The following is a 26,970-nucleotide window of genomic DNA, read 5'->3' on the forward strand; positions in this document are numbered from 1 at the left end:
GTTCAATAAATTTTTAAATTTGTATCTAGCTAAAATTAATGTATGAGTATACATTAATATATACATATATATGTTTGTGTTTTAGAATAAAACTAAATGTGAACCTCGTATAGTGGACACTCGGATAATAAAAGATTTAACATACATTTTGTATATTTACTTTGATACTTTGATGGATCCTTGTAATTTCATTGCTAGAATTCTTGCAGTAGTACAGATGACATGACAACTTTTTTATGATTTCCCATACTATGTAATTCTTTCCTTCCCTAGAGATCATCTGATGTTTTTTTCATATTTCATGACTCAAGTTAACACTGTCTACCATTTTTCTCTGATAATAAGACACTGTTTTACTATTTTTTGGGACAGAAAAACACCAGAGAGCTTATTTTCAGGGGAGGGCTTATTTTAATGAACATTGACAGCAATTTTAATGAACAGGTAAATGTGAACAAAAAAAAAATACCTTTATTCAATAATGATCCATCATCTTCTTCAACAACATTGTCATAAGTGTCCATACCCTGAATTCCGAACTGGATGTCTTGTGCCTCTATTTCCTTCAGAAGAAGTGGACCCAATCTGTCATGTCCAGCAATATAGCTCTCTTTAAATGAACATGTCTTGTCCAGGTAACCTGCTCGTAGTGCCTTGGTGACATAGCTGTCAGTAATTTTATCCCATGACTTCTTCACCCAAGTCACGAATTCTTGCAGACAGGGCTTCACAAAGTTTCCACGCTGATTTCTTTCCATTCTATTTTCAATGTAGTCATTGACTTCCATGCACAAATGGTCCTTGAATGGCTTGTTTATTGCACTATCAAGGGTCTGGAGATAGGCAGTCATTCCTGCAGGAATCATTACTTGATCTGTTCTTCTCTCTGCAAGGAAGTTCTTAATTTCTTTAGCGCAGTGAGTGCTGGCTGAATTCTTCTTCTATCCTCCATCGTGCCCCCGAGTTCTTCTTTTATCCTCCATCACGCCCCTTTTCTCCTCCATCATGCCCCCTCACTCCCACTTACATACCGGGTTTTTATGTTGTCCTGCCTCAGCTCTCCTCCGCGGCACTGCTCTCAATGGCGCCAGCAAGCAAATCACTGGGGAAGCACAGGATGACGCGCTCACTGCTGCAGCTCTGATTGGATGCAGCTCGGAGCGTGGCGTGCGTTTCACGGGGCGGGGCAATGCATACAGAGGGTACCATAATGTAGCGTGTAGTGCAGGGGATCACCTTCACTACAGTAGCAATCTCAATAGGGTTTATTTTCGGGGGAGGGCTTATTTTAGAGGAATCTTACACAGTAAGTGGAGGGCTTATCTTCGGGATAGGTCTTATTATCGGGGAAACACGGTATTGTTTCACTTTTTTAGCATGTGATCGGTCTACTTCATACTTCATTTCCTGATTGTTTCTGTGGTTTATATCTTTTATGCTACTCCTTGAAGGCAGTTGTTGTTAGTCATACTCTCCAGTTTACTTACATCAGCAATGTATCTTCCTATAGCTTTTTATGTTATTTGTAATTTGACTTTTTCCAGGATCACAATTTCCCATGATTTATAGCCATGTCAACAATATTAGAATAGTATCATATTAAAGAGGTGGACTTTTATGGCAGCTGGCTGTTCAGACCCTTTGAAGAAAAGATCTCAAAAGATCTGTTTAATTTTTGTGCTCATGTGCCCAAGCCAATCACTAATACATAGTACATAATATAATTGATTGGTTGATGGGTGATATTGAATGGATTCTCAAAGATGGATTCCTTTACAGGAGCTTATTTATCTCTAATCCTGACATGCAAGGTGATCCATGCATAGATAAGAGGAAGAGACCCAAATTTAGGAAAACTAGAATTCTAATTTTACTTCATATGCTTTGCTTTCATACCTAGAAAAATCACTTAAATTCTGTCTCAGTTTCCTTATCTATAAAATAAGGATAATTATAGCATTCATTTCCCAAGATTATTGAAAGGAAAAAATAAGATAATTGTCAGGCATTTTGCAAACTTTTAAGGAACTATATAAATACATATTATTTACCCATGGTATGATAGTAATATAGTTATTACTTATCATATTACTAATTGATTGGGAATGGATTGCTTCTGTATTCATAAACATGCACACATGTAGTTGGACAGATTTGACCCACTGCCCATTCATCTGCCTGTCCTGTCTTAGGCTATATTTATTTATCATCCATGTTGAAAAGACAGTCCATGTGGACTGTGTGGAGCAAAGTCAGTATGATTCAGTTATATCTTTAGGGAGGAGCCTTGGACATATCTCATGCTTTAATGTTTTCTCCAGCTTCCTCATTTTTGTAATTACTTAACCTACCACCATGCAGTCCTACAATCCTGCCTTGATGCTTTCGATGCAGTGGTTTAAGTGAGACTAAAGGAGAATCCTGCTCCGAGACAATTTTTTTTTCTTTATAACTTGTTTCATTATTAGAATGTAATGTGGGTAGTGGAACAATTTCATTTAGAAAACCCTTTTAAGCATTGTTCATTTACTTTAAACTTTTATGTTATTCATATCAGCTAAATCAAAAGGGTCTGAGATGACATATATTCTATATTTATTTTCTTTAATTTTATGTTATCTTTTGTAGCTGATAATCTAGGCACTTGAGATAAGTTCATTATTGCAGTTAGATACTGCATTTGACTTCTGAAATTTGGGGCAGTTAAGTAAGAAAGGAAAGGATTCATTTTTTGACAAAAAAACCTATATAAATTATATACATAGAGAGAACTTAAAGCACATGTATATGTATCTGTGTATGTGTGTATTTTTTTTAAATAGGTAATAAAGTCAGTAGTATCTAGAATTTAAAAAAAAACCTAAAAACACATTGTCTTCTAGATATTATGGTGTTTAATAAACATTTGTTTAATTGTTGAATCACTGGTAAATTGATATCTGTTCTGCTTATAGATAACATAACATTAAATCTTAATTTGGTGAAAATATTTCTACATGAGAGTCAAGTAAATTCTCTTTATCAAAGTTGGAAAGACAAGTGACCATGAACATTGCTTTCTCATTGTAATTTCATATAGGGATAGAATTGATCTAGAAAAATAAATTGTTGAGACAACAAAATGCTGCATCAGTATATCTGCTATAAAGTAAGGCTATACTAAAAATATTTTTCATCTCTATAGCTTCTATAAAGTATGGCTATACTAAAAATATTTTAGGGCTGCTGGTAGCAACTAATACACCTTTTAGAAATAGGAAGGTCATTGGACTTGAAGTTGTAAGACCTTAAAAAACTATGTCATATAATTGCTCTTAACTTCATTTTTTTCATCGTACTATTAGAATAACTTCATCTCTACTATTAAGCATATTTTAATTTTCGGCACTGTGAGCATTATAATGATTTTTCTTTCCTTCCTCCCTCCCTCCCTCCCTTCTGTTCCTCCCTTCTCTGCCTCCCTTCCTTTCTTCCCTCCTTCCCTCCCTTTACCTGTTTTCCTTCCTTCCCTCCTTCCCTTCCTCCTCTCCCTCCCTCCTTCCTTCCTTCCTCCTTCCCTCCCTCCCTCTCTTTCTCCCCTCCTTCCCTCCCTCCCTCTCTTCCTTCCTTCCTTCCTTCCTTCCTTACTTCTTTCCTTCCCTTCCTCCTTCTCTCCCTCCCTCCCTCTCTTTCTCTTTTTTTTTTCCTTCCTTCCCTTAGATCTTTAACAGAACACTCCAGTTCTCATATCAATGCTTTTGTACTGGAATTTCCCAGAGCTGGAAGGCTTTCCTTCCTCACTCTTAAGTCTTACCTTATGTTGGAAACTTCACATTTTCCTGATTCTAATTTTCCTGGCTTTGGACTTTACTATATCATATTATCTCAGTGCTGAGAGGGCATTGTGGCATAGGAAATAGGGTATTATAATTGGAATCAGAAGAGTTGAGTTCAAATGTAGCCTCAGATTCTAGCTGTGTGATCCTGAACAAATAACTTAATCTGTTTCCTAATCTGCTAAAATGGCTCAATAATACTTAATAATAATTAGTGGGAATTAAATAAGATAATTTGTATAAAATATTCTGTGCACTTGCAACCTTGGATATATAGTGAGCTAACCTTTATGAAAAAAGATACGTGGGTAGTAATATCCCACAGTACATTTATTGTTGTTCTTGTTAATTAAGTTCAAAGCCTCCTATTGAGTTTTGTTTTGCCACAGGATTTTTGAGCAGATGTATACATTTTGCTGAGGAAATTAAGGTTAAGTGACTTGCCTAAGGTCACACAGCTATGAAACTCAGATTCTCCTGACTTCAGGGCTGGTGCTCTAACCACTATGTCATTTAGTGGCCCCCAGATATTTTTTTAAAATGAAAATATTGTTCCTAAAGGATTAGATGGCCAAAACTGTTTTCCTGCTCACAGGGTAACCAGCTTTAAGATTAGTTACTTTCTTGAGGTATTTAGCTAATGATAATGCTTCTTCTCAAAAAAAAAATCTTAGGAATGTAATCAAAGAATTAAAGAGACAATTTACTTGTTCCATAATCTCACTGTTTCAATTGTGGCTAAAATCAGTCTTAAGATCAGTGATATTGAAGATCAAAGGGAAATGATTACTTTTAGCATATCCCAGGGTGATGATAATCATGAGATCAGCTGATTCAATTAAAGTAAATTTAAGTAAAGATTTTTTTTCCTATTTGGTTCAAGCAATTATTCCAGGAAAAAGAGAGAAAGAGAAAAATATATAGGGAAAATCCAGATTTCCTATAGATGAAGACTTGGGAGGAACCTTGCCAGTCCTGGTATTCAAGACTCCCAATTTTATTATGCAAATTGATGGATTATAAAATATTACTTTCAGAAGATTATCATATTGGTTCCAGACATCTGAAAAATTGGTTGTGTAAATTAGTATAGATAGATAGATTTTATATATGTAGCAAGTTAGTTTTATGTGGAATTTGAATCAGAAATAGGCACAATATCCTCATATGACCAGTAAGCTCAAAAGCTTTTCTTCTAATGCTAAGTGAAATCAGAGGATTTAGGCCATTCTTCTTTCTTTCATTTTTACTTTTCATTCACATAATTAAATTGCAAGCTCCTTGTTTTATTAATTTTTTTGTCTCCCTGAGCATTTATCATAATATATTGCACATAGAGGTACTCAGTAGCTTTTGAATAAATAAATACTGAGTTTTTTCTTAATCAGAGTTTGTTAAAGACAAACAGAACTAGGTTATAACACAAAGATTTTTGCATTTCTTTCATGTCTTGCCACTTTCTATATTATAGTATTTAGTCATTGAGTCAAGGTATCAAAGTCCCATACTCATCAGGAATGTTAAATCTTTTTTTCTTTTTGACTTGGCATTTTGAAATTCCATCATTGCCATGTGATGTGTCAGTTATAGTTCATCTGGACTGAAATATAATTGAGTGGTTACATATAGTACAAAGTTGATTATAATCTGTGCTTTGGGACAGAACAATTAAAGTTATCAACTCATAAGAAATGTGAAGGAAAATTAATAGAGGGACAGAATGATTAATTCATTCATTCACCATATATTTATTAATTCTTAGTACATACAGTACCTCAGAAAATAAAAAATATTATTGGTATAGATCCATAACTTGGGTGAGATTTCAGATGAAGTAGGGATGTGCTCATGGGGAAAAGGGACAGGAATAAATTGATTGGGAAGTTGGTATTTGGTGTAAGTCTAGGTTTTTTTTTAAGTTGATCTATTCAAACATAAAAAAAAAAACTTTTTATTGTTTGTTATCTTTAACAAATTTTAGTTTTCTTTTTAATACAACCTATACTTTCCAATAATTCTCCCCACATCTCAGAGAACTATGTATTTCAAGAGATATTCCTATCTTTTTTTAGTTCCCATACCTTTTGGCTTTTAGAAAACCCTTCCATATCTCCTATTCAAAGTGAAAGGAATACATTCCTTTTTTTTTTTTTTTAATAACTTTTTATTGATAGAACGCATGCCAGGGTAATTTTTTACAGCATTATCCCTTGCATTCACTTCTGTTCCGATTTTTCCCCTCCCTCCCTCCACCCCTTCCCCCAGATGGCAAGAGTCCTTTACATGTTGCATGGGTTGCAGTATATCCTAGATACAATATATGTGTGCAGAACCGAACAGTTTTCTTGTTGCACAGGGAGAATTGAATTCAGAAGGTATAAATAACCCAGGAAGAAAAACAAAAATGCAAGCAGTTTATATTCATTTCCCAGTGTTCTTTCTCTGGGTGTAGCTGCTTCTGTCCATCTTTGATCAATTAAGGCTCTCTTTATCGAAGAGGTCCACTTCCATCAGAATACATCCTCAAATAGTATCGTTGTTGAGGTATATAATGATCTCCTGATTCTGCTCGTTTCACTCAGCATCAGTTCATGTAAGTCTCGCCAGTCCTCTCTGTATTCATCCTGCTGGTCATTCCTTACAGAACAATAATATTGAAAGGAATACATTCTATGGTTTACCATATATGTTTACAGTTCTCAGGGGACATCCCATATCGTCAGGATCTGACTTTTAAGCCTACATTTTCATCTCCCTCCAGGGTATTTCTACCTAGATGGCTCTCTGACATGTCAAATTCGATTCAATTTTAAAATTTCCTTCTATTAATCTTTTTTGGGGGTGGATGAAGTTTTTCAGTCTGAAGCAAATATAACTATATATATTTCTTCACTTTGTTCCCTAAAAAACTACTTGAAATCTGTTATTTCAAATTTAGTTTGTAATCACTTGACACTACAAAATACAGTAAAATCATTTTTAAGGAAAATATATATAAGATTACATGAAAGATTTTTTGATATTATAGATTTCTCAAAATTGCTGCCAAGTATAAACAACTTGCTTGAAGATTTTTATAAATATTTTTTATGATAAGATAATTAGTAACTTCATTAAAGTATAAATATTCATTAATGGAGTCTCTGGTTCAAAGGATGTAGACACTTTACATATTTTCAGTTTGCTTTCTAAAATAATTAATCTATTTCACAACTCCACTAAGAGTGTATTAGTGTGACTATCCATTCCCCCTCCAATATTAAAGGTTGTCATTTTTGGATTTTTTTTAATTTTATTTTTTGCCAATTTGCAAGGTTTAAAATGAAACCTTACTATCTTTTGATTCTCTTTTCTCTTATTAGTCATTTGGAGCATTTTTCCATGTGATTGTGTATAATTTGCAATTCTTCTTCTGAGGACTATTTGTTCATGTCCTTTGCTTTATCTGCTGAGGAATGACTATTATATATATAGTTTCCATATCTTGTATACCAAACTCCTTATCAGGGAAATTTGACAGACATATATTCATAAAGTGCCAATTTGCAAGGTTTAAAATGATACCTTACTTTGTATTGATTCTTTTTGCTCTTATTAGTCGTTTAGAGCATTTTTACATGTGGTTGTGTATAATTTGCAGTTTTTCTTCTGAGAACTATTTGTCCATATCCTTTACCTTATCTACTGAGGAATGGCTATTATATATATTGTTTCTATATCTTGTATACCAAACTCTTTATCAGGGAAACGTCATATACATATATTCATAAAGATGGTATATGATTATATTTCATGCAAGGCCATAATTTTAAAAAGAATTTTTGTAGTCATTACCCAGGCAATTTAATTTAGAGAGACAAAAGGGCATAAATAGATTAAAACATTTTATCATTACTTAAGAGACATGGTATCAAAAATGTTTTCAGAGGGTAATATAAACTGAAAAAAAGTTGTGCAAGTCACTTGGTAAAAGTGATGGGATAGGCAAAACTGATCCATAACCAGTATCATCCATTTTTATCTATACCTTATGGAGCATTCACTAAGACCTCTGTATAAATTAGTGAATGTGAGCAAGATTTACACAGGATAAATAGATGTGGATGATTGCCATCTATATCATTGTGATAGTATGACATCACACCAGAATATTAAGGCAGATAAATCTATCAGTCCATATATGTTAGAGACTTTAAAAAGAGACAAGTGAACTGGATTCAGAAAAGAATCAGTCAAGTAATAAGTATTTATTAAATAGCTTTTATATTCTAGGCACTATGGCATTAGGGACATAAGTACAAAGAAACATTGAACTGTGCCCTGGGTTTTCCTCTTTTCTCTTTCTGTACTTAGTGATTTCATCAGCTCCCATGGATTTAGTTATCACCTCTATGAGAATCTCTTTATCTAGCCCTAACTTTTCTGTGACCCCCAATCTCAAATCTACCTCTTGGACATGTCAAATTGGATGTTCTGTAGACACAAAACCTTAGCATGTCCAAAGTATGGTAATATCTTTTCTCCAAAAACTAATCTTTCTTCCTGACTTCCCTCTAATTTTCAAGAGTATCACCATTCTTCCTATATCTGAGGCTCATTACTTAGGGAATTACTCACTACTTGACTCCTCACTTTACCCTCCTGTCTGTTTTGTGACCAAGTTTTGTTGTTAACTTTCTCATATACTCCACTGCCTTATTATGGACTCTCATCACCTCATACTGGACAGTTACATCCTACTGGTTGATCTCCATGTCTCACATCTCTTTCTCTTTTAGGCCAAAGTTTCTAAAATGTGGGTTAAAATTCCATTTGGTATCATGTAACTGAATGTGGGAGTGCCAAAATTATGATTTATTATCAGCAAATATTTGATTTGTATACATATTTCAAATACCTATATTTGGGGGTCATGTAAAAATTTCTCAAGTGAAAATGGTCACTAATGGAAAATGTTTAAGAAGCCCTTTTCTAGGTCATCTTCTATTCAGCTGTCAGAGCAATCTTCCTAAAGTGGTGCTCTTACCATGCCACCCCACCCCTCTATTTTATAAATTCCTGAGAGTCTTCTTGTTATCTCCATGATCAGATATAAAGTCCTATTTATGCCATTCTTTTGGGGTATTTATTTATAATTGCCCCTTGCTCCCTTTTTCTCCTCTCTTCCCCCAGTCTTCTTAGAATTTATTCATCCCTATAAACTCTGATCTGGTGACTCTGGTTTTCTTGATATTCCTCACAAAATCCAGTCCAATTCACTAAAAAGGGCCTACTATGTACTAGAAACTGTGATAAGTGTTGATTGTGGTTTGATTGTTCAGTTATGTCCTGACTCCTCATGAACCCATGGACCATGTCATGCTAGTTCTGTCCATGAGGTTTTCCATGGATACTGGAATGGTTTGCCATTTCCTCTCCAGTGGGTTAAGGTATACAGAGGTGAAAGATTTGACGCATGTTAAACCCAGGTCTTCCCAAGGGAGCCCCCTTACTTCCATCTTTCTTTTATTTATTTGTTTTTTTTGCTTAGGCAATTGGAATTGTGACTTGCCCAAGGTCACATAGCTAGGAAGTGTTAAGTATCTAAGGTCAGATTTGAACTTCCACTCCTCCTGATTTCAGGGTGTATGCTCTATCCATTGCACCATCTAGCTGCACCGTCTTTCTGAAGGCTTATCATTAATAAAAAGACAGTTCTTATCTCTTTCTGACTGTCTAATGAGGGGGACATCATAAAAAGAAAGCAAAAAGGAAGAAGTGAGGGAGGAAATGGGGTGCAAGTGAGAGTGAGCTTCAAAAGTCTAGTTTGTGCCCCTTTATTTAAAGGAAGGCATTGGGAGGAGTTTGGTATTCTACCTTCCAGCCTTCCATGCCAATAGAATTTGAGAAAAACTATTATATAGAATTAGCAGTATTGTAATGAGATTAAGGGTCATCAGCTTAATTTAGATGTATCTCATTGCATGCAGTTGAAATCAGTCAGAACAGCAAATGCAGAGTACACTTCATTTTTTGAATCTGGAATTTTCACTGTCCCCCATGCCTAGAATTTTCTTTCATCCATATCCCCATATTCATTATTTCCAATTTGTCCTATTTGTATCTTGTTTGTACAAAACTGTCCATGTGTTGCCTCCCCCATTACAATTTAAGTTTCTTAGGAAAGGAAACTGTTTATCTTCTTGATAAACCAATGCTTACCTGTCACTTAATACATGTTTATTGACTGACATATACATTTGTATGTGTAAGAGTGTGAGTGTGTGTGTGTGTGTGTGTGTGTGTGTGTGTGTGTGTGTGTGTGTGTGTGTATGGTGTATCCATCTGTATGCAGAGTCATTTAACTTCAGTCAGGTTTTTTTTCTAATACATAAAATGAAAGAATTGTACTGGATCACCTTCAGTGTTCCTTTTAGTTTTGTATCTATCAAGCCATGATTCTTCATGTGGAGTATTTCTAGTTTATTTATAGAAAGGAAAACAACAATTTCAAAATTCTCTCTCCTTAAAACTAATAAAGATTTTGTCTGTTAGCCAAATTCTCGGCTGTTGATAGTGGAATGTGTTCCCTCTACTTTTGATCTGTGGCTCTGCCTGGTTTCAATTCCCTGAAATAAGATGACCCTTGCCAGACATTCCCTTGCACCCCATTTCCCCCCGCTTTCCTGTTTTCTTTTTATGTTGTCTCCCCTCGTTAGACTGTCAAAGACAGAGACTGTCTTTTTATTAGAAGAATGGGATCAATTTCCTGATTTCTTTCTGGACATACCAGGCTCATTTAATAACCCTAAACTTTTCCTAGAAACAAAGGCAATAAAAAATCAGTATGTCATCTTTCTTGAAATATATTTGTGAAAACATGGAACAAAACTATCTCTAAAGACCTGAGAATGAATGATCACACAGAAGGTAGTGGAAAAGATCTTAGTGAGTCATGAAGTAAATAAGAAACTTCAAAGAAGATCAGGAATAAAAGGTGTCAAGAAAATGTATAATAGAATCAGAGTTGATAAAATGAGCCTGCACTTAGGGCAAGGATGATAGGTGGGCAGCCTAACTGCTTTTTTGTTATCCTCACTATATCAGGAAAATGTAAGGGAAGATCTACAGAGCATCCTGTGGTAAAATTATGGTAGAACATGAATAAGATTTGTACTAGATAGGTATGATTTGCATGTTTGAAGGGAAAAACCCAATCAATGAGATCACAGATCTATTCAAATATTAACCATCATTCATTTGTTTTCATAACTTAAAAAAATTAAAATGGCAAATTACAAATCACTACGGAATTTAAATGTACATTGAAATATTTTTTAATAAAAGGTAAAAACCTCTAATAGATATTTAAATATTCAGATTTAATGAAGAGAATTTTCACATCTGTATTGTAAATAGACATTTTAGATGAGGATAGCTAAAAGGAAGGGAGCTCATGAGCCTGGCTGGTTCAGTTTTTTGTACCAGCTACTTTCCATGCTTAAATCAGCTAAAAAAAATTGTGGTCATGCCTATTTTTAAACGGTAATAGAAGTGAGTTTTACAGTTCTTTGGCATTAATCTTTTTTTTTTTTTACTAGTCTTGTTATTACCAATTATGTAAATGAGGAAAAATAAAAGAATATTACATACTTGATGATGATGATTACTGAGAGAAATTTTCTGCAAATAATTATGGAAAAGGATTGTTGTGTTAAGTGCTTCATTAATGCCAAGTATAAATCTAAGATTCCTTTCCCAGTAAAATTATTAAACTGATCTGCTTTCTTTAAATAAAAAATTTTAAGTTGTGTACAGTGATATCTTATTTTTATATTAAATCAATTAAAATTTCCTTGTCTAATCACTTAAATTATTGTCCCCGTGTTTAAGCACCTTCTATCATCTCTGTTTTTATAGTCTCTCATTTGTTAAATTGTTCTTCAAGGTCAGAGGCCATATGTAATTTATAATTTTATTTCCCTCAATACTAGTGTATTGTACTTAGTAATTTAAAAGTACTTAATAAAATAAATGGAAAACAAAAATAAAACATTCACTCAGTGCTTGCTGGAGGCAGCGAGGTGGTGAGTAGAGTGCTGGGCTTGGAGTCAAGAAAATCTGAATTTTAACTAGCCTCAGACACTCCATATTTGTATGATCCTGGACAAATAATTTAACCTGTTTGCCTTAATCCACAGAAGAAAATAGCAAACCACTCTAGTATGTTTGCCAAGAAAACCCTATATGTCATTATGAAGTTTCAAACACACCCAAAGAGCAGCTAGTTCTTACTGTGTATCAAGTACTATCCCTGCTTGATACACTCAAGGAACTTATATTCTAATAGAATAGGAAAACACACAAGGGGAGTGTTGGCTGGAGAGTCACTTGGGTCAGAAAGTTACCTTAATTGTGACTTGATACTGTAGTCCTTTATCCAAGAACAGTGGCTTGAGTTGACTTGATTATATAGAATAGAGATTAGAGAGGGAGAAGGTTTCTAATGATGTTAGACAAAGCTGTGAAGGAAATATTCAGAGAGTAGAGAGTGAACTAAATCATAATTAGTGAGCCTTTCCTGAAATAATTGACCTGCAGAAACAGCCATCAAATAGGGCAGAGCAGTGGATTGAAGATTTCTTCAAGGCATCAAGAAAGCAAGACTTGTGGATATGATAGATTGAGAGTGGGCAATGAAGTACTTTTGAAAGACAGAATTAATGAATGAAGTTTACTTCACACATGCTGCTTACATTTTTTATTAGAGGTGTAATATTTTCCCAGTTTGGTTTAATAAGAAAACATTTTCAATCCTTCATCCAAGTTTTTAATATAATAAATTAATTTTAACTTTCCTATTTCATCTTTCTATCTGACTTGATCTGCACTTGTAGCCTTTGGCTTTCTCACTGTTAATATTTCCACAGTATAGTGAGAAATATTATCTTTGTACAGTATAATTGTAAAAATATAAAGGACAGTATAGTTTATGGTATTTTGTACATTATAATTATAAAATGACCACCTTTTAAGTATAAATTATGCTCCTAATAAGAAGGTGTCTAAAACATAGAATTGAATTTTAGATTTAAAATTAGAGGAGCAATGCTAGAGAGTAGAGCTCTTTTGAAAGAATGAAAATAATTGATAGGCTTCTAAATAGTGAGCAGTCTCTTAAGCCTACTCTTGAAATTAATGCTATATTAAAATCAAGGATTTTTATAAAATCCTTATCACAGAAGGTTAGAACTGAAGGGAGGGGCTGTGTTAACACACATAATCATGCTATAATGTATGTATGGAATTTTTTAGTGAACATCTTGACATAATAGCGCATAGTTGCATATTTTTTTTTTGTTCTAAAATTTTGAAGAGTCACTTCTTTGAGAATCAACTATGATGTATGAAACGTGTTCTGAGGGAGGGCTGATATATTAAGAGGACTGAAATTAACTCTTGTGTTCTCAAGAAATAAGTTTTTGAGATTTCCTTTCCAACAAATAACTTCAGAAACAGATAAAATTACTTCCTGTCTCTCAATTTCCTGTATCCATGGTAACCTCTGTATTACACATTCACTATAGAGGAACCAGTGGGAAGAACAGTGTTTCCTGAGTGAATTAGGACAAAAAAAAAAAAACCTGTGGTCAAAGAATGGAGTTTAACAATCTCTTAACTTATTTTAAAGTAAATATATTCACTGATCCATATGAATGAATAAGATGAACTTCTGTTTCTTGGTAAGATGCTTTTTAAATTTCAATATAAGCAGTATATTTAAAATTTTAATGAATACAAAAAAATTAAAATGTAATGAAAAACCTGTAGATTATAGGAATTAGCATGATTACACAATGAATTAATCTGATCTAATTAGACTTGAACTAGGTTATGATCAGAATTGTTTAAATGATGTGAAAATGTATTGAAATATTTTAACTACAGTGATAGTCTCTATATTAATATTTGTTCTTTTTTAATTAAGTATATACTTCAAATAATGAATCATTACCTAAGAACTAATAACACTTCTAATGGAACATTCTTTAACCTTTTCATGATCTTAATATGAATATTCACTTAGTTGAGAAAAAGACATTAAGTTAAATGTTTTTCATTAAAACTTAATTATTAGTGCCTGACCAGTGAAAATGACGACTAGACTAAATGCAGAATTTGGGGGCATAATAAAGCACATGATTATTTATAGTTTTGCCTCCCCCCCCCCTTTTTTTTAAAGCCATGTCTCATATAAACAGGAAAACTATGCATAGGGCTATGTATAAATTTCAGATTTCTTTGGCTCTATAACTGGCTCTATTTTAGCTTTAAAAAAATTTTTTTAATTGATTCTGAAAAAGATCCTGGAATGTTCATTTGTTTGCCACTTTTATACTGGGAAATAAATTAACTGCTGTAAGCTAGATCTTTTGAGTATTTCCAAGAATTTTCCTAAAAGTACAATGCATATCTGAGTGGAACTATATAACCCATGTAAATCCAAATTAACTGATAAATCTTCAGGATTTTTTAGCACTATAGTTGGACAATTCTAGTATTTCATGTAAATATCCAAAAGATTTTGTTAATTTGAAGCAACTGTATTATCAGTACCTAAACCATAACTTAATAAAATGCATAGATCCAGGGTTATTTTAGGGACTTTCTCAGTTCTTCCTGATTTATGGTTATACTTTAATCAGATAGCTTTTGTTCCAAGAGGATTATTTAATAATATAGCTTCAGAAGTTCATTATCTTACTCTGCAAAGAATTTGTCTCATTGTTCTTGGAATGATGAGTCTCCAGACACTTAATCTGGCTGACCATAGAATTTCAAAGATAACATATTTCTTTATAATGGAAACCTTAAGTTTTTATATCTTGAAGGTATCAGTTGAAGAAAGCTACCATCAAATGTTGGTATAGTTAAAAATCTTAGGAAAAAAACCTTTTTGTCCCATAACCATATTGACTAACTACAGCTTTTTGCATTTAAAGAACTAGTCAATCTGAAATATGTACTTCTAAAAACTGCAAGTATCAAAAATATAAAGATAGATTTAGTGGAATTAATCTTAAACATTTGATTATAAGTCATTATGATTTGGAAAATTTAAATTACACGTTGCTTAGATTGATAGACAATTTAATGTACCTGCATTTAGATAGAAACAGAGTAATTGACATTGATTACATTTGAAAGATGGGAGCTCCATTAAAGATTCTTAATCTGTCATTTAATAATCTTACAGACCTGCATCCTAGAGTTCTTAAACCCTTATCTTCATTGATACTTCTTCAAGCCAATTATAATCCTTGGGACTGTAGCTGCAAATTGTTGAGTCTGCGTGACTGGCTAACATCTTTAGCCATTACTCTGAACATCTGTTGTCAGAATCCTCCATCAATGCATGGCAGAATTTGCCGATTGCCTTACTTCTCCAACTAATGGATCACCAGCCTGGGCAACAGAATCTCTTCAGATTCATCACAAGAGTATTGTATTAATGATGGCCTGGCATAAATTAGCTACATTTGGAAAACATTTTGAAAAGTCTGAAACTGAGAGTGTTACCTTCAGAGGAAGAGTTCTGACTTCAACTCCCAATAGATTTTTTCAAGAACATGCTTTTGAGAATCTATCAGAGACAACAACGTTACCGGTACAAATACAGCTTAATCCTGTTAACTTGAGTGTGGAAAACAGTAGTGACCCATCAACTAATGCTGTTTCTTTAACACAAGAGACAGTTTTCATATGTACACAGGAGATTGAGAAGTTGAATCAGGCTTTTGACATTTTGTTAGTTTTTTTCATTTTAGCTTGTGTTGTGATTATTTTTCTGATCTGCAAGATTATTCAGTTTAGACAGAAATTGAAGACACAAGAAAACTCGGGAGAGCATAAACTAGAATACTACAGTTTTTACCAATCAGCTAGATATAGTGTTACAGAACCATTTTGTGCTAGAGCTCAGAATCCATTAGGAAGAACAGTTATGGAACAAGTTGGACTTCCTAAACAAATAATGCCTGAAAGTCAGGCACAGGTCATCCTGTTTGAACATTCTGCCTTGTAATCATATTTATCTTAACTCTTTGTGTTATATGATTTTACTTGTCTTTAAAACACATCAAATCTAATAGCAGAATACAAATTTTCTTTAATACTAGTTATCTCATTGTAGCCTCATTAAGCAATGCATAATAATTTTGTGTGTGTGTGTGTGTGTGTTACTGTCAAATAATACGTTGGGTGTCTGATATTTTATACTTTCATAATTATACAATATATAGCAAAATAATGAGCATATAGTAGTACTTTCTAAATACTGATAATTTAAAGTTAAAGTGTTTGGTATAACAAATGTATTGCTCTTATTATGCCTTATAATGAATTATGATTCATTTATATATCTGTATACATATATATGTTTATAAGATATATGAATATTCCCTAAAACACTTGCTTTTTTCATTATTTCAGAATGCTCTCTTATAAATGCTTTCTGACTTCTCATTTTATGATAAATTATAAAAATGACAAAAATTATGTAAAATTGAGAGAATTATCAGTGTTCTGAAGCTGAAGAATTTATGGAATAAAATATCTCTGCAAGGTCATTAGTTGGAACTTAAGAATACAGAGAAGAGCAGAAAAGTATTCTATAGTTGTATTCATTTAAAAGTGGTAAAAACTCGATGCCATCTCAAGTCTTACTTTTGGTTATAGTAATATTCAGACTTTGCTTTGTTTTAAGAATTGCTATCAAACTATCTTTTACTTTAAAGAACAGCAGTGAGCTTCAAACTTTTTCCTCCCTACTCTTTGTAAAGAATAAGAAAAGAAATTATCTCTATTGTTAGAATCCCAGTTCAATTGTGTGACCCTATTCACTCCGGGTCTGTTTCCTCATCTGTGAAATGAGGGAGTAGGAAAAGATAAACTCTGAGGTCTCTTTTATGTCTAGACCTGTAACCCTAGAGTTCTGTAGCCATGATGCATCTGATCAATTTTGTGAGATAGCTCAAAATAGAAAGGAATTATAAAAAGTAGCCTGTCTGAAATACAGCATTAAAAAAATGTAGAGATAAAGTCACATTAATAGACTGTTTTTATGAAACAAGCATAGCTATTTACAATTGTCTTAATTTTTAAAAAATCGTATTGTAAAAAAGAATTATTGAAAAATTCATATGTATTATGAGTGGACATTTCATATGTACTCATTTTATATTTGAGTTTTTAGTTACTTGGAAAATTTAATCTTGTACATTTAAAAACTATAGTTCCTCTGGTTTATATATAACTGCTTATCACCTATTTCATTTAAAAGTACCCTGGTGATTTCTCATTTGAAAAGCTTTAACTTATGTTAATTTCTTCTTTTTTTTTTTTGAATGTAGTTTCTGTTTTTTGAGAAATATTTCTTTATTACAAATTTGTATAAGTTCAACAGTAAAACTATAAACGGGCATTGCATAATCTGAATTAAGTCATCTGAAGAATCTTTTTCTCCTCGTAGCCTCTAACTTATTAAAGAGCAAATAGTGCTCTAACTTTTTTTAATAGGTAGTTAATATGTAATTTGTAATTCATTTTTCCATAGAAATAGTCTTTAAAAGATATTAAACATAAGCTTCTTACCAGTAGGAATTATTTCTTTCCTTATATTTCTATTCAGGGCTTAAAAGAGTTCTTGGAATATAGTTAAACACTTATTTATTTTCTGATGTTGCCACAAGTGGGTTGGCAATAGGAAACAGACAAAGCGAGATTGAAACCTGGCAACACAGGTGATGGACATTTGTCTGAGAAAATAAGATAGAATAGGATCACTTGTCAATATAGTAGGGGTTTGACTCGGTAAGGAAAAGGGCCATCATTTCCTGTGAGATGGGGGGAAGAAGGAGAAACTGGGAGGAAGATATCTGAGTGAGATAAGAATAAGCCTCAATTTCTTGTCGACTGACTACAAAGATAGTGTTTAGGTTTTTGGATAACTTTTAGAGGTATAATATACTTGAAGGAACTACCATTTATAATGTTGCCATTTTTTTTAAATGGGAAAATGCATTCAAAATTCTATTGGAATATAAGGAACATTTCTTCTGTTGCAGCCCTGACCTGAACAGAATGCCCTCTTCCTTATGTTTCTCACTTTTTCCCTTTTTCCCCTTTCAATACAGGAGGACTAGAAAAGGTCAGAGAGGTGTAGTCTGGATCCCAGAGGAATCTCCAAGGATCTAGGGGTGTGTGTAGGGAAAGTAGGGAAAGGAGAAGGTGACTAAAGGGATCATTCCAAGTGCTCAGGACAAAATGAACTTAAAGAAAAAAAGGGAGATAGAAGGAAGAATTTAATTTCCTTAACAGGTAAATTGCTTTTCTTTTTTTATATAATCAGATTTCTGGATCTGGAATCATACTTACATTTGTATTTGTGCATCTCATGGTTTTTTTTTTTTTTTTTTCCCCTCCCAGAATGCTTCCTTATGGAGAAACATTAAATCTTCCACATCAAAATACATTATTTGTTAACATGAAATATTCTCATTCTCTCTCTCTCTCTCTCTGTATATGTGTGTGTGTGTGTGTATATATATATATATGGAGATAGATAGAGATACATGTATACACATATTGGTTTTTGGTAACTCTTCTTTTTTGGCATTTTATGTAAGCTTTTTTCATACTGTAGTGTAAGTAATTCTGGACTTGGAATAAGGGTAGGTGAGTAAATCTTCTGTCATATATTTACCAGCTGTGTGACTATACACAAGTCATCAGATTTCTGATCTGTAAAAAGAGGAAAGTAATATTTTGTCTTAAAGAGATTATTCTGAAGATATTTCTATGCCTTACAGCATTGTGTTGTATGTAAGTTGTTATTTCATAAAAACTCAAATTTGAATTTCCTAGCCTGGAAGACTCACATTATGCTTCTTTTTAATGGTGGTCTTATCAGAAAGTGTTACCAAGAGTGGCTGAATGCAGACCACTATGTCTCTGTTCCATACACATGAAAAATAATCAGAAGAGCATTATATCTCAGTCTACCTTACCTCAAGATCTGATACTCCAAAGAAGATGTGAGTGCAGAAAAGAAATTTGTTTTAATATCAGTTATCTGATATAGCACATTAGAATCTGAACTTTTTCTTGACAAAGGACCCTTTCAAACCTGATTAAATTTTATGAGATGTTGCTTATTTTTTAAAAAGACCTTTTTTTAACCTCTCTCTTGTGGTTATATATATATATATGGTTTTTTTTGCCACCATTATCTCAGATTGTTTTTAATTATTAACTCTTCTGTGGTGGTGAGTTTTTTTTTTTTTTCCATTGACTCTACATATTTTCTTCTCTGTGACAGCCTTGTGTTTTACCAACTTGGGAGAAAAGAAAATTCAGATTACTACTTTCTTTTTGGAACTGTCTGCTAGTCTCTCAAGTGATGAAGTGTTTTCATCTTCAGCTGAAAAAAATCTTAACTTCTTTCTACATTATAAAGTTGTTGAGGAAAGAACAATATTATATCCATCTTTATGAGCTACATCCTGGACATCTAACTTAAGTTTTTGAAGACTCATGTTCTTCACTTATAAAATGAAGACAATACTTATAAGGACATACCTTATATGCTTGATACATGGACAGTATCCTTGACACTTGGGTCCCTTGTTATTCTGTCAGGTGTATGATTATACCTTGTCAAGTCCCAACTTTTCATTACTTTCACCTTCAGCTCCTTTGCTCATATTCACCTGATGCCGAATAAAATAGCTAGAGAAAACCATGAAATTATGCTAAGACAGACCACTGCAGATTTGTTTTTTTTTTTGTTTGTTTGTTTTTGTTTGTTTGTTTGTTTTAATTTTTATTTAATAATTACTTTATATTGACACTCGTTTCTGTTCCGATTTTTTTTTTTCCCTCCCTCCCTCCACCCCCTCCCCTAGATGGCAAGCAGTCCTTTATATGTTGGATATGTTGCAGTATATCCTAGATACAATATGTTTGCAGAACCGAACAGTTCTCTTGTTGCATAGGGAGAATTGGATTCAGAAGGTATAAATAACCAGGGAAGAAAAACAAAAATGCAGATAGTTTACATTCGTTTCCCAGTGTTCTTTCTTTGGGTGTAGCTGCTTTTGTCCGTCATTTATCATGCAGATTTGTTAAATAATTTGTTTGTCCCTCACTGAAGCAAGATAACACTATTTGATTCACTGTCACACTCGGTCTCATACCTTTTTTTCCCCCCTATCTTCCTGAGAATTGCTTCCCTCTTACTTTTTCAACTGAGAATCTTGCATATGTTACTGAAGAAATTGAGGCTTATTTTTTTCTCCTCATCTTAACATCACTCAGATATCTTCTTCCCAGTTTCTCCTCCTTCCCCCCATCTCACAGGAAATGATGGCCCTTTTCCTTACCGAGTCAAACCCCTTCTATTTTGACAAGTAATCCTATTCTATCTTATTTTCTCAGACAAATGTCCATCACCTGTGTTGCCAGGTTTCAGTCTCACTTTGTCTACTGTTCCCTATTGCCAACCCACTTGTGGCAACATCAGAAAATAAATAAAACCATTTTACATACATCTCTATCCACATAAATATGGATATAAATATAGACACATGAACCATCCCCTTCAATATATGTGTGTGAGTCATGCTTACAGCTAATCTCTATAATTTTCTTCCAACCTCAAGTTCTCATAGTTTTTGTTTTAGTTTCGTGCTAGGATGAGTGGAAAGGAAAATTTTTCTAACCTTATGATTTAGATGGTGATTAATAGTAGTAGTTATTGTTGTTTTAAGCTAGCAATAAGCAATATAACCTACAGTTTTGCAGTTGGTGAATAAAGACAATATCACGTAAGTAAAACATTTTAATCTATTGAAACAGTTAAATCTAGGTCCTAAAGTTTGCTGGCATTAAATTTAGGTTCAATAGTTGTAAGAGTGACTAGTTTTTGTTAGTTTCAAATTATGTTTTTTGCCTTCTATAAACATGTGCATCATGTCTGTAACAATTGCCAGGTTATCTAAAACAGAGGTAAAAGTCTACAAAATTGTTATACTCTACAGATAAATCTTCTTGGGGAAAGATAGCTAAAATGTGGGAGGTGCTGCACAAAGGGTATATGGATAGAATTAAATGGAAGACCCTAAGCTGTTGGAATGGGAGCCCAAAGAATCAAAGTCAAAGAATTTCTAAAGTGGAAAACTGATTTGACTTATCTTAACATTTTAGGCATTGTGAAATTGACCATAGGCAAAATTCCAACATTTCCTTAATATGAATAATTCTAGAAAAAGTAGGTTTCTTTTCTTATTTTTCAAGGATAAGGCATCAGCTATTGTTGATGTTTGTAGAAACATCTAAAACATAGATTTTTTAAAGTATAAAATCTTTTTCCCATTGTTTTATCTAAAATTATTAAGCACTGTTTTGTGTTTAATAAAGGTTTTTTTCAATGTCTGATTCTCTCTTCATTCTATACTGGAATGAAATATCTTAAGGATTTGTAATCTCATTTCTTTCCCAATGATTATCATTAATATGAGAATTATTATTATAGTTTTTTATAAATATTCAGAGAAATATTGTGTAAAAAGGGGTGTATTCCCAAGTTTGTCCTGGAAAGTATCAAGAAGAGACACTAATTTTAGTTTAAATGTATAATTTCTATTTCTAGAAAAGTCACAGGTTGGATCAGTAGCTTGAAAAAAAAATTTGTTGTGTTTTAATAGATTACTGTTTCATTGTCACATTTAATTTTATTTGTTATCAGATTATTCTGGAGACCATGAAATTAAAATCTTTTTTGTTTTCCATAGTTAATTTTAGTTTGAAATATAATGAGAAGGCTCATAGTGATTTAGCCAGTGATTGTGATATATTGTAAGATGTTTAAAATCATTTGGTTAGAGTTATTTGGGCCAATTGATAGGTCCAGGCCTTGAATGACAAGGAGTTTTGGACAGAGAAAATATAAAACTTTGTTTTGTAAACAGTGATTACATCCTTATTCTCTACAGTGATTTCAAAAATAGATCCCAATAGGAGGATAAGAAAAATAGAAGATTGGATGAGAATTAAATAAATGCATCTCTGTCACTCTCAGAAGAATCATTCAAAGAACATGAGCTTCTTTTGTGGGTCAGATGAAAAACTACTACTGACCATAAAAATTCTGTAACATTTTATTTCAACAGGTTTTAAGTGCATCATGTACATAGAATACTGTGCTAGGATCTGGGAATGCAGTAATAGCAATGACCCAGACTTTGCTTATAATTTAATACATGGAAACATATATACATAGATAACAATGACAGAAGATAATTCCAAAGGAGATTTTCTAGCAAAGAACCTTGAAGACTGAGATGGAAAAGAAGAAAAAATTAATGGAGAAGGACCTTGTGAATTAATTCTTAAATGAATAGATAAATTTGAACAGATAGAAATGGAAAAGAGAAGGATAATTTTAGGCTCGTTTGGGAGAAAGAGCCTGAACAAATAATGTGCAATGATGAGTGGCCCCAGTTTGTTTGGAATGTTAAGTACACAAAAGAGGCTAGCATGAGATAAAGCTAAAAGGTAGGATGGAGACAAATCATGAAAAGCTCATTAGCAGGATTTTATCCTTTTTTGAGTAGGCAATGGAATTCCACTGGAGGTTTTTGAGAAGAAGAGTGACATTCAGTTCAGCAATTCAAAAAGTATTTTTGAATTTGGCTAATATGTGACATTCCTTGTCCTGTGTGATAGAGCTAGAAGGACAAAAATGTATTTATACTGGCCATCAAGAATCTTACACCAGGCACATAGAAAATTGAATACAAAATCTATACAAAGTAGTTTGAGGTAAGGTTAACATGATGGGCAGTTTGTTACTAATAAAAAAGCATAGTGAGATAGGGACCTGGGAAGAAGAAGGCGGGTAATAACCAAACTTTACTCTGGGCAGTAAAGAATGAGTTCTTTATTAAATCATTGAGCAAGAGATTGTCATAATGTTGTTATTTGAATGATAATGTTGTTTTGAGGCGAGTCTCTGAGTAGGAGACAAAAGAAGGGAGTGGGAGACATAGCAAGGATGTGAAGCAAGTCCCTGATTCTGTTAGACACTATGGGCAGGGATCTTTGAAATTTTAGGCCTCATTGATTACAGGGGATAAGGCATTTTTGAGGTGATACTCCTGAAACCCACAGTCAGATCATGACTTTACCAAAAGCTCACAAGTATGGAAGAGGATGAGTGGCAGAGCCGTCTAGAAATCTCCTAGTTTAGGCTTGCCTACCAGATGAAATGATGGCAACTTGGCGCAATTGATACAGAGTCGGAATTGGGAGTCAGAATAACTTGAGTTTGAGTGTTATATAAATTAGTAGTTCTGTTACCCTAAATAAATTACTTAACCATGCTCGCCTTTAGTTGCCTTATCTGTAATTTGGGGATAGTAATAACTGACTTCATGAGGATCCAAAGAGATAATACATGTAAGGGGCTTTACAAATTGTAAAGCAATAAAGAAAGATGAGTATTATACATTAGAATGATCATCCAAGCAGCAGTATGAGAATGGATTGAAGGGAGAGTAAGCTGGAGCCAGAAAAAGTAATTAGGAAACTTTTACAGTAGTCTGGGTGAGAACACACTTGAAATGCCTGTCAGGTGGTAGTGGTGAGGAGATAGATGCAGAAAGTAGAGGGAAAATGAATGGAATTTAGAGATGTGGAGAAAGGGTAGAGATGACTCAAAACTTAGGATAGGAGAGTGCTAAGATCTTATATTCAATTCTATCAATTCTATTCAGGCTATCAGTGGTTAGTTAGCTACAGAAAGAAATATGAATTATACTCATTGCACCTGATAGGAAATAAGAAGTTCAATTTAATTTAGCTGGAGGAAAGATTATTACTCAAGGGTGTACTAAAACATTTTGATATTTTTTTTTCAAAATTTAAACGGAAAATGTTTTTGTTTTTTGAAACTATCTTTGTTTCCTGAATTGTGTGATTCATAACATGAAAGTTTTAAACCTGAAGAAATATATTTCAAGGTTTTTTTTTTAATGAACATGTTTAAGAATTCAAGATTCTCTTTTTAAAATATTTTTCTCAATAATAATCTGTTTAGTTTTTCCTCTTGTCTCATTTTTCTTTTCTTTTCTTTTTTTTTTTCTTCCAGAGTCATCCAGGATAAATTCTGTGGCATCATTAACATTTCAGTGGAAGGCCTACATGATGTCATGACAGAAGATCCTGAAACAGGAACTTATAGAGAGTAAGCAGGAAAATTAATTTTACTGGGTTCTGGTTAATAGTTAAATCTATTAAATGCTATATTATTATTTTTAGTAGTAGTAGTAGTAGTAGTAGTAGTAAAAGAATAGGTTTATAAAAATAGTAATGTAATTTTGTTTGATAAATTTCATATCTTCTTTAAATTTTTTGCTGAAATATGGGATATTTTAAAAATAATTCTTCATATTTCCTAGCAAATAGATAATTTTAATTTGTACACCTAACAGGCATGTCTTTACTACAGTACTCTGTTGGAATCTTTACAAACTGCTAACTCATTAGAGTTGATAGATTATTGATCTGATCTAACAAGAAGATGTTTTAGCCATGCTCTTTCAGTGTCAGATGTTTCTTAAATCTCCTTTGTTTTGAAGTTTTTTTCTGTTTCATCTCAGGGAATCCAATGATTGTATGATAGGTTAACTGCTTGGTTCTAAGAGCTCTTGCAGCTTTGTCCTTTGCTTCTGCCTCTGCTTTCTTTAGCATCCAATTTAGCTCCAAGTTGAATCTGTCTTTATATATGATCTCCCAAAGGTTGACTCCTCCTTCTGGAGGCACACCTAAGGGAAGTGTGAATTCACAAAGTTAAAAAGTTTTACTTTGTGAATCTCCCATACTTGTGAACTCCAATGAGTAAAGGTGTGAACACAAGCATTGTATCAATTAGTTCTACTTAGTATCTTGTTTCAGGTTCTGGCCCAAAACATCTTGTAAGATCAGATCAATGATACTGAACCATGCTAAATTAGATAATTATTGTCTCTATCAACTCTAATGACTTAACAGTTTGTAAAGATTCCAACAGTATTCTGAATTCTGCTTCTGTATGACCAGTTACACAATATTTGATTCAGATTCTTATATTCTTCAACTATACATATATATGTATGTATGTATGTTTTTATTAATATGTAAATGTCTTTGTATTTAATCATGTATGGCTGCATTGTGAGGATAAGTTCTGATTTGTAGGATTTCTATAATGAGTGAGCCAAAAAAAGCCTCATCTTTACTTTCTCATCTAGCATATATATGCTCTTGTGAGGAGTCCAAATCTGAGATCTAGGATAGATTGCCTCCTCTTCTAGTTAAGATGGTTCTTGAAGACTTTGAATCTTACTTCACAGAAAGATTCTACTGTTATCAGTTCACTTTTTGGGCAGAGATTTCTGTGACTTCTTAACTTCAACTTCAGTTTCATCGTCTTGATGGCTTGTCTACTTCTGACTTGGCTCATCATCATTCAGCCTTTGTTCCTATTTCCAACTTTCTAGTTCGTCTTGTTCTAATTCCTAACCTGGTTATATAAATAAATATATATATATATATATATACACATACTTTCAATGATTTTACATATAAATGCTTGTTCCTTTCATATATGTGTGTATATAAATATGTGTGTTCATACATTTTTTCAGTAATATAAACAAATACTTGCTCTTTTCACACATATGCATACATGTATAGAAACCTCCCAAATAAGAACATATATGCTGCCGATCTAAGTCAAGACTTTCCCTTCAAAATGATGCTGCTGCTGCTGATGGTGATATAGCACTTTAATTTATAATACTTATAAACAAATACACATTTATATATCACTTTAAGCACTTGCAGCACTTGCAAAATATTTTAAATCTTTCATATCATTAGATACAACAATCCTGGGAGATAGGTATTATTGTCCCTCTTCACAATAATTGTTTTAAACCTGTTTTTCTTCAAGTATCTGACCTGAAGCAGACCTTTCCTTCACTCTCTCACTGAGACCCTCACCTTATCATCATTTGCCAGCATAATGAAGGTTCTCTACTGATCTAGCTCCCTGCTTGTAACTTGGTATTGCTTTTCACTTTACCTAAGCAAATGTCTACACAAGCCCTAGAATGACTGTTAATACACAATTTCTTTTTGTCATCTTATTTCTGAATAATAATTATCATCAAATTCTTTTCAGACTTAGGCCTCTCCAAACCATTGGCTGAGTTAAAGAAATATTAGGATTTGTGTAAATTTTTATTTTGAAGGAAATATAGTATTTAGATTGGTAAAATGAAAGGGAAAAGAGAGAAATCAGAGATAGGGAAAATGAACCAGTTAGGAAGATAATATGACCCAGAAAGAACCTTGAATTTAGAAAATGGCAGTGGGAAAGAACAAGTGACAAAAATGAGAAACGTCAAGTTTTCTTTTCTAGATAGTATAGTGAACCTTCTTTTTGAGGACATCTGGGTTATAGCCTATTATGTATCCAAACCTTTGCTCTCTTTCCTGTCTTTCCTTATTCTACTCCTTATGCCTGAAATATGCTTCTTCCTCTGGTTGAATTCCTATGTATCCCTTATTGCCTTCTTAGACATAAAACTTTTCCTGATTCACCATTGCAGGTAATACTGTTCTTCTGACTTCCATTATATGTTGCTTTGTACCTCTCTTATTGCACTTATATTTTGTGTATTGCTATAGGTATTTAATAAATGTTGAACTTTTTATTGAATTTTTATGGCTTTACTATTTAGTTTGGATTAATAACTGACTTTGTCTGGGCCTTAGTTCTCTTATTCATGAAAATAAATGAAACTTAAAGTCAAAAGTCCTTCCAGCTCTGAACTTCTTTCTTTGAATAAACAGTACATGATCGCTGGCTGAATTTGGAATCTAAAAGACTTTTAGCCAGGTCAAAATAAAAAACCAAAAGTATTGTTACTTAGAGAATTCCGTTTTTAACTTCCTCTTCCTGTTTATTCGTAGATTTAAAAAGGATAGTCTTTCCTGGATTTTTTTTTAAATTTTCAATTGTTTTCCCAATTTAGAATGAATAAATAATGCTAAGGAAGAAAACTTTTTT

The 26,970-nt window shown here is 33.1% G+C and overlaps 1 protein-coding gene across 1 annotated transcript in view; it reads left to right on the plus strand.

Moving 5' to 3' along the window:
- IPO11 (importin 11) overlaps positions 1-26,970 on the plus strand; it is a 200,506-nt gene that overhangs the window by 140,679 nt on the left and 32,857 nt on the right. The window contains exon 28 of the mRNA XM_051991179.1: positions 24,004-24,099. Within this exon, the coding sequence (XP_051847139.1) occupies positions 24,004-24,099 (96 nt within the window). The remainder of the gene's footprint in view (positions 1-24,003; positions 24,100-26,970) is intronic.

Source organism: Antechinus flavipes, chromosome 1, assembly GCF_016432865.1.
Source record: "Antechinus flavipes isolate AdamAnt ecotype Samford, QLD, Australia chromosome 1, AdamAnt_v2, whole genome shotgun sequence".
Taxonomy (NCBI): Eukaryota; Metazoa; Chordata; class Mammalia; order Dasyuromorphia; family Dasyuridae; genus Antechinus; species Antechinus flavipes.